General features: G+C 34.6%; 1 protein-coding gene across 1 annotated transcript in view; it reads left to right on the plus strand.

The window, feature by feature from the left end:
- The window catches only part of npr1a (natriuretic peptide receptor 1a), a 124,344-nt gene extending 118,613 nt beyond the window's left edge, over positions 1 to 5,731 (plus strand). Inside the window, exons 20-22 of the mRNA XM_048201143.1 lie at positions 1,721 to 1,895; positions 2,054 to 2,152; positions 5,141 to 5,731. Coding sequence (XP_048057100.1) covers positions 1,721 to 1,895; positions 2,054 to 2,152; positions 5,141 to 5,292 — 426 coding nt within the window. The 3' untranslated portion in view covers positions 5,293 to 5,731. The remainder of the gene's footprint in view (positions 1 to 1,720; positions 1,896 to 2,053; positions 2,153 to 5,140) is intronic.
- Positions 5,732 to 9,322: the final 3,591 nt, after the last annotated feature.

The following is a 9,322-nucleotide window of genomic DNA, read 5'->3' on the forward strand; positions in this document are numbered from 1 at the left end:
CTTGCACAGATGAATTGTTGACCACAAGACTAGTAATGTGTACTAACAAAGTATTGGGTCAATTTTGATTTCATGCCAACTTTAAGTCCAATCTGAATATAATGTTTTCAGACACTTTATTGCATGTTAGTTGCAATTAAGTGAAAATATTTTTGACCCACTTAAGTAGGACTGCACTGAAATTAAAATTTTGTCCGATACCGATAACCGATAATTCTTTATATTTGACACCGATAGCTGATATATTGGCCGATAAATCTAAATCCAAATTTTTGAGTCTCACCATTAAAAAATCCATGGTGAGATTTTTTTAAAAGCCATGTCCCAAGCACACAATTATAATGTTCTCATTATAATATTATGTAGCCTATATGACAGACTTGTGCTGCACATGTTCAGGTTCAGGTGAAAATGTTGAACTGTATTTTCCTTTCTGAAGTGATTTCAATCATATTTCAAGCAATTCAAAACCATAATGGCTGACAGTGCGCATCTGAAGCGTCTCAGCTGAAGGAAATAAGCCATTATTTATCGCCTTTAATAAATCAGCCAAATTTTCTTATCTGGCCGATAATAATAACATTAAAAATGAACATATATTCTTATATATCTGGCCGATAATAATAACATTAAAAATTAACATATATTGGCCGATACCGATATGGTGGCCGATATATCTTGCATCCCTAACTTAAGTACATCTTTGTATGTAATTTCATAATTACTTCTATTGTCTAACATTTTTGCTAAATACTCTTTAAACATACTTTTGAAACTTTTGTCATGTATTTAAATAAATTAGTAATTACATAGTAATTACATATTATATTTTTAATGATGAAGTTGCAATTTAGTACATTTAAAATATATTACCTTTAAATGTAACATTGAATTACACACTTTATATGTGCTTTAGTATGTTAGTCAACACATCTAAATAAGTGTACGTCTTTAAAGGGTTAACTAACCCTAAACTAAAGCCTAACCCTAATTACACAGTACATGTTATAAGTACATAGTGTTTATTAATATTAATCAGTTCTTATATGTATAATTACAGTGTAACAAGGGCGCCTTAAAATAAAGTGTAACCAAATGTAAAATCTAATAACACTTTTTTACAGTGTCCTTGTTACACATTACATGTGTAGTTACTATAAGGAATTACTACAAATTATGCATAATTACATGCAACTAACCCTAAACCAAACCCTAATGCTAATCCGGTAACACGTTATTTTAGTGTCATTGTTACATATGTTACATGTAGTTACTATAGTAATAACTATAAATAATGCATAATTACTTTCAACTAACCCTAAACCAAACCAAACTCTAATCCTAATTCTATAGTAAGTACGTTACTTAATATTATTCAGTACTTAAAGGTATAATTACAGCATAACAAAGACACCTTAAAATAAAGCGAAACTGCTAATCCTAACCCTAAGTAAGTACATGTAGTTAATTACTATTATTCAGAACTTAAATGCATAATTACACCTTTTAAATAGTGTAACAAAAATCCTAATTGAGTGTTAAAAACAAAGTCGTGAAAGTATACTCTCTTTAAGTACACTTAAATGACCTTTAATTTCATTAATATTCTAATATCTGCTAGTACAGATTAAATAAAATACACTAAAACTGCACGTTCAGTAAGATTAAGAGCGTTTCTTATTCACAAGGGTAATGATGTGTTTTTGTGTGGCGCCCCCAGGTGGAGACCATCGGCGATGCGTACATGGTGGTGTCAGGACTTCCCGTGAGGAACGGTAAACTGCATGCACGCGAGATTGCCCGCATGTCTCTGGCTCTACTGGAGGCCGTTCACTCTTTTAGAATCCGCCACCGACCCAGCCAGCAGCTCCGCCTACGCATCGGCATCCACAGCGGTGAGGATCATGGGTCATGAAAGTGTTTAATAGAGTACAAGTAGAGCACAGAGCAGTCTGCCCTCTCTAAGGATGTATCTGTTTGTTCATGACTAACTGTAATGGGGAGGTTTGACTGACGGTTATGTGTGTGTGGGTGTGTGTTTTCATGTGTCCAGGCCCCGTGTGTGCAGGAGTGGTTGGTTTGAAGATGCCTCGGTATTGTTTGTTTGGCGATACAGTCAACACAGCTTCACGCATGGAATCCAATGGAGAAGGTGAGGTGCCTCCAGACTCCATTTATTTTCTGAAGAGTCCATTTATAATGTTTCTTTCACCGCTGTAGTTGTAATTTACACTACTGTTCAAAAGTTGGGGTCACTATGTTTTTAAAAAATTATTTGAAAGAAGTCTCTTACTCTCACCAGTGCTGCATTTATTTGTAAAGTAAAAAACAGTAATATTTTTAAAAATATTATTACAATTTAAAATAACTGTTTTCTATTTGAATCTATTTTAAAATGTAATATATTCCTGTGATGGCAATGCTGAATTTTCAGCAGCCATTACTCCAGTCTTCAGTCACATGATCCTTCAGAAATCATTCTAATATGCTGATTTGCTGCTCCAGAAACATTTCTTATTATTGTCAATATTAAAAACAATTACTTAATATTTTTGTGGAAACAGCAATGCATTTTTTTTTTTTTGTCACTGATGAAGTTTGATGAAATCTTTTGTAACATTCTAAATGTCTTTATTATCACTTTTGATCACTGCAAAAGAAAGAAAAAAAAAAAAAAAAAAAAAAAAAAAGTGTTGATGATCCCAAACTTTTGTACAGTAGTGGTGTGGTTATAAATGGTCATTTTGCACCCTCTTTCTGACAGATGGAATTTACTACTGCATCTTTAAAACTTCTATATGTAAATGATCTCTGTTATGATTGATTAACCTCTTTGAATGTGAAAACTGGTACTTTCCGTTTATTCAGTTGAACTGATTTGGGATTTGTAAATCACTTTACAGAGTAAAACTGTGCAGTGGGGAACCAAAATGTCCATATAAATACGCAAAATATAGTGAAAAACAACAGTATTTACAGTAACTAAACATTTATTTCAGTACAAAAAAAAACAAAGATTCCAGAGATTCTAGAGATTCCTGGGAGGAATGACTATTTGAAAACTCTTTCATCAAGTGGATGATGAATCCTTAAAGGTGCCCTCGAATGAAAAATTGAATTTACCTCAGCATAGTTGAATAACAAGAGTTCAGTACATGGAAATGACATACAGTGAGTCTCAAACTCCATTGTTTCCTCCTTCTTATATAAATCTCATTTGTTTAAAAGACCTCCGAAGAACAGGCGAATCTCAACATAACACCGACTGTTACGTAACAGTCGGGGTGTACGCCCCCAATATTTGCATATGCCAGCCCACGTTTCCAACATTATAAAAGGCATTAGACAAGGGCAGCCAGTATTAACGTCTGGATGTGCACAACCAAATCATCAGACTAGGTAAGCAAGCAAGAACAATAGCGAAAAATGGCAGATGGAGCAATAATAACTGACATGATCCATGATAGCATGATATTTTTAGTGATATTTGTAAACTGTCTTTCTAAATGTTTCGTTAGCATGTTGCTAATGTACTGTTAAATGTGGTCAAAGTTACTATCGGTTATTACTGTATTCACGGAGACAAGAGAGCCGTCGCTATTTTCATTTTTAAACACTTGCAGTCTGTATAATTCATAAACACAACTTCATTCTTTATAAATCTCTCCAACAGTGTAGCATTACCCGTTAGCCACGGAGCACTATCAAACTCATTCAAAATCAGAAGTAAACAATATAACAGTATACAATACTCACATAATCCGACGCATGCATGATGAACACTTTGTAAAGATCCATTTTGAGGGTTATATTAGCTGTGTAAACTTTGTTAAGGCACTGTTTAAGGCAAGCGCGAGCTCTGTGGGCGGAGAGCACGGGATTTAAAGGGGCCGCAGCATAAAATCGGCGCGTTTATAATGATGCCCCAAAATAGGCAGTTAAAAAAATTAATAAAAAAACATCTATGGGGTATTTTGAGCTGAAACTTCACAGACACATTCAGGAGACACCTTAGACTTATATTACATCTTTTAAAAACATAATCTAGGGCACCTTTAAATAGCCATTAAAGGGTTAGTTCACCCAAAAATGAAAATTCTGTCATCATTTACTCACCCTCATGTCATTCCAAACCGGTAAGACTTTCGTTATTAACCTTTGGAACACAAATGAAGATCTTTTTGATGAAATATTTCTGTTCCTCCATAGACAGCTACACAACGACCACTTTGTCGCTTCAAAAAGTTCATAAAGAGATCGTAAAACTAATCCATAAGGATTGAGCGGTTTAGTCCAAATTTTCTGAAGAGACTCAATCACTTTATATGATGAACAGATTTAATTTAGGCTTTTATTCACATATAAACATTCATCAACTCGCACATCAGTTTTGGAATCTCAATAACGGAATCTCAAGAATGTTTGCTTGACACGTGCGAGAACCAATGAGGTTCATTCTCATGTGTTACACAGCACGTTTGAGCTTCCAGAAGAGGTTTGTTCTCACGCTTGAAGCAGGTTTGGTTGCACTTCTGTTTATGTTTGCTGATCAATGTTTATATGTGAATAAAAGCCTAAATTCAATCTGTTCATCATAAAAAGTGATTGTCTCTTCAAAAAAAACCTGGACTTTTGAAGCGTCAAAGTGTCAGTTGCATGGATGTCTATGGAGAGACAGAAAGCTCTCAGATTTCATCAAAAATATCTTCATTTGTGTTCCAAAGATGAATGAAAGTTTTACAGGTGTGGAACGACATGAGGGCGAGTAATTAATGACAGAATTTTCATTTTTGGGTGATTTTTTTTTTTTTTTTAGGAAATTAACACTTTTATTCAACAAGGATAATTAAATTGATCAAAATTGACAGTAAAAACATTTTAATTGTATGTTAATATACTAATAGTTCTGATGTCAGTTTCTGAAAGACTAATTTTTGCAGTTTTTGCAGTTTTATTATTATTTCAGAATTTATTATAATAAATTATAAGTTGTATTTCTTATGCTAGCAACAAAACAATATAATGAACCTTAGTCATGCTATTTAATTTCATGCAAACAAAAATAGTGTATGAATTTTTTTTTATATATATATATAATGGTATTATATATAATACTGTGTACTGGTACCTCTTCCATCAGCCCTGAAGATCCATTTGTCAGAAGCCACACGGGCCGTATTGGAGGAATTCAACTGCTTCCAGCTGGAGCTCAGGGGGGATGTTGAGATGAAGGGAAAGGGACGGATGAGGACGTACTGGCTGCTAGGAGAGGTCAACTCCAACAATGCCTAAAAACTGACTGACAGAGAGGAAGAGCTACAAAACAAACACATCTAAACAAATACTGGGGCAGTGTGGGACAAGGCAGCCCTTCACTGGGATGAAAGGATGAAAGACCAGACTCAGAGAGTAATGTTTCAAAACTGGGTCTTATTCATCTTTCACCTCCCAAAGTTTCACGTTATTGCTTCATGGGAATGTCGCTATGACATGTATTTGCCAAGTAAACTCAAAAAGAAAAAACAATACTTGTGCAGAATCGTTTAGACAAATGGACAATGATATAACACACCATCAGATCGGTGACTGTTACGCTGAATGTTTAAGCACAGGACCTTCTGCTGGTGTGATATCATACCCGTCCGGGTCTTGCAGGAGTTTTGAATTTTGTTTTGTCGTGATAGGTCTTTGTCCAGTTTTTTTAAAGCAGTCATCAGGAGTCGTTTGGGTCTGTTTGTTGTCATTCTTGTTTTTGGTCATACAGAGACACAGAGCTGTAGTCCCTTTTTTTTTTCTTTTCTTTTTTTTTAACCATGCGAAATGTTCTCGATTCTTCCTCTGGGATGCAGGTCAGTTCCAAACTCTTCCATCTGCCAAAACTGATCCAGAGGGTTTTGAAGCACAGATGAAAGTTACGCACATAAGAGAAATAATAATAAATGTCAAGTATGATTAAGAAAGCATAGAAATGTGCAATGATGAGGTTTTGTTCTCAGAGCTCAAGACCATTTCCCTGCAGAATTCCACAAGTATTGGGGTACGTTTACACGACAAAGATGTACTAAAAACGTAAAAGTTTTTACTTTGCGTTTTTTGCATGCAGACGACAACATTGTCACACTGATCCATGATAACACAGATCCGTGAAATCGCTGTATTATGCTGCCAGACCAGTAGGTGGCGATGTCACTGTGTAAAGAAACACTACACGCCTCTAGACTGAACACGTAAAACGCTTGTTCATGACGTCCCCGTTTTCACAAATTTGTGTTTTTGTAGTTTACACAGAGACAATAATGGTATCAAAAACGTGCACATTTTCAGGCCCCAAAACCCTGTTGTCGTTTAAATAAATGGGCAAAACGCATAAAAAGTTTTCCGTTTTTATTAAAAAAACGGTGTTGTGTAAACGGCCCCTTGATGTTGCAACAGTGTTTCAGCTAAAACTAGCCCCGGGTTGTTCTTGTGTTCATTTAATAGCAGGATTTACTTTCCCCTCATAGTCAAGAAATGACATTTAACTACCATAAAGTGACATTTCCAAATGGATCCCTTGATTTTATCCATCAAGACTGAATTAGATCATTCCTAGATTACTTTGATGTTATTGGTTAATATTTTTGCTGCATTTATGAAATCTGAAATTCCATTCTGAATCATTCATGGCCTTGGACTGAAACAATTTTGGGGTCAGTACGGTTTTTTTTTTTTAAAGAAATTGATACTTTTATTCAACAAGGATGCATTAAAATGATCAAAAGTTACAGTAAAGACATTTTATCTTTTTTATAAATTTATCTTTTTTACAAAAGATTTCTATTTCAAATAATTGTTGTTCTTTTGAACTTCCTATTCATCAGGAAATCCTAAAAAAAAAATTAATCACCTTTTCAACAAAAATATTAAGTAGAATCAACACTGATAATAATAAGAAATGTTTCTTGAGTAGCATGTGACACTGAATACTGGTGTAATTACTGCTGAAAATTCAGCTTTGACATCACAGGAATATTAATCAAATAGAAAACCGTTATTTCATTAAATTGTAATAAATTACTGTTTTCATTTTGATCAAATAAATGCAGCCTTTGTGAGCATAAGAGACTTGTTTTAAAAACGGTTTACTGAAAATCTTACCAGCCCCAAACTTTTGAACCGTAAAATTATGGCAAAACATGTAACTACATCACCTCTATATTCACTTGCAAAATACTGAAGAACAAAGAAAGTATGTGACACACAGCTATAATAAAATAACACCAATAATGATGCAAACAGCTGAATGTGTAGACATTTAAAATGTGTACTTCCTTTAAGTCGAAGCTGCTGCCATTTTAATAGTTTTTCCTAAAATTCCATGTTTCTAACTTGCAATTATGCGAACAACAAATATGTGAACAGTTTTCAGTAGCTGAAAACATAGAATTATGGTTATTCAACTACATATTGTTACATTTAAATGAAGGAACATTTCTTCAGAATGTGATGAATGTGGATGAGAGCAGGAGGAGTTAGACTCAGTAAATGAGTACATTTTGACTTATGTTTTCAATAAGCATAATATCTTTAAGTTCAGAGCTTGAAGGGACAGTTGAACCACATGAACACATCTTTTAATATTCATCAGCTCACAATGTTTTGAAGATCATCTTCATTAAAATGCACTCAGTATTTTCTGATAACGTATGAAACTTTCCAACCAACAACTTCTTGCTGTGCACGACAAAATATAAGCAATGCCAAATTCCATTCCATCCAGTATGAAGCAAATGTCAAGTTTAAGATCAAGTTGAATCACATTTCTTCTCCATTCTGAAAGCTTTCACAGATTCTGGTGTTTTATAAGGTTTTAACTGTGCAGTGCTGCTCACCTCCCTGTGTCTAAGCTGAGATAATGAGGATTTGGACAGAAACTTTTCCTGTTGCGGTGACACCTGCTGAGCCATCAAATCTCACTGGGGTCAGAGTCATCTGGGTTGGCTGTTACATTTCAGTACAATACGAAATCTTTGATCCATTTCCTGTGCCGAAGACTGCATACAGTACGTCCTGAGAGGAAATGGTCCAACAATTCTCTGATGGCATTAAAAGCTTTGGTAATAACACTGCTCTATTTTTTAAACAAACATGAATGTCTGGGCCAGATGTAAATAAATGCTGTGTTTTTCCCACATCACTTATCTTCTGCTGTGACAGCTGTCAGTCAAACTGTAGCAATGCACCACGTGGACATGATGGCGGACGTTCTGTGTCATGAGATCCTGAGTGATAATGTCAGATGTACAGTCTTTAAGATGCAGCTCCTCTTGCTTTCCTGTTCGGAGGGCATGAATAATGATTGTAATGTTTTATCTGTCTTCTATGTGTGGTTTGGATAGCTGGGTCTGTGGGTGATATTGCTATATATTACTACAAAGTCTTCAAGTGAAGTTCAAATTGATTATTGTGTTTTTTGGTTATGTTCTGGGGGAGGTGGATTCTGTAAAATAAACACATTAAAAAACACTGAGCCATCTTTACAAATTCTTGTGCTTTTAATGGTATTCAGCAATGTGGTATTTGTCAGACAAAGTCAGCCTTTTAAAGAATAATGAGGTAAGTACTGCTATATTAGCACTATAAGTTGTACATAAAGACCATTTATACTGGGGGAAATTGCCACATTAATTATTTTCTGTTAGCAAAAATCTTTACCTTTTCCACGTTTAAATATTTCTGAAAAGCCATTAAATGTCAATATTCAATATAGCCATTAATACAATATTTTAAAGCTAGATATGTTATTTAAGATAGCTTTTTTTAACATTACTTAATATTTCAAACAAAGGTATACTTCTCAAGTTAGTGTCAATTGATTGATTGATTGATTGATTGATTGATTGATAAGCTACATTTAAAGGGTTACTTCACCTAAAAATGAAAATAATGTAATTCATTACTCATCCTCATGCCGTTCCATACCCGTAAGACCTTCGTTAATCTTCGGAACACAAACTAAGATATTTTTGTTGAAATCCGATGGCTCAGTGAGGCCTCCATAGCCAGCAATGACATTTCCTCTCTCAAGATCCATTAATGTACTAAAAACATGGTTCAATTAATAGTGTGGTTCAATATTAATATTATAAAGCGATGAGAATATTTTTGGTGCACCAAAAAAACAAAATAACGGCTTATATAGTGATGGCCGATTTCAAAACACTGCTTCAGGAAGCTTCGGAGCATTATGAATCAGCGTATCGAATCATGGTTCGGATCGCGTGTCAAACCGCCAAACTGCTGAAATCACGTGACTTTGGTGCTCTGAACCACTGATTCGACA

The sequence above is a fragment of the Megalobrama amblycephala genome, linkage group LG9 (assembly GCF_018812025.1).
Source record: "Megalobrama amblycephala isolate DHTTF-2021 linkage group LG9, ASM1881202v1, whole genome shotgun sequence".
Classification (NCBI taxonomy): Eukaryota; Metazoa; Chordata; class Actinopteri; order Cypriniformes; family Xenocyprididae; genus Megalobrama; species Megalobrama amblycephala.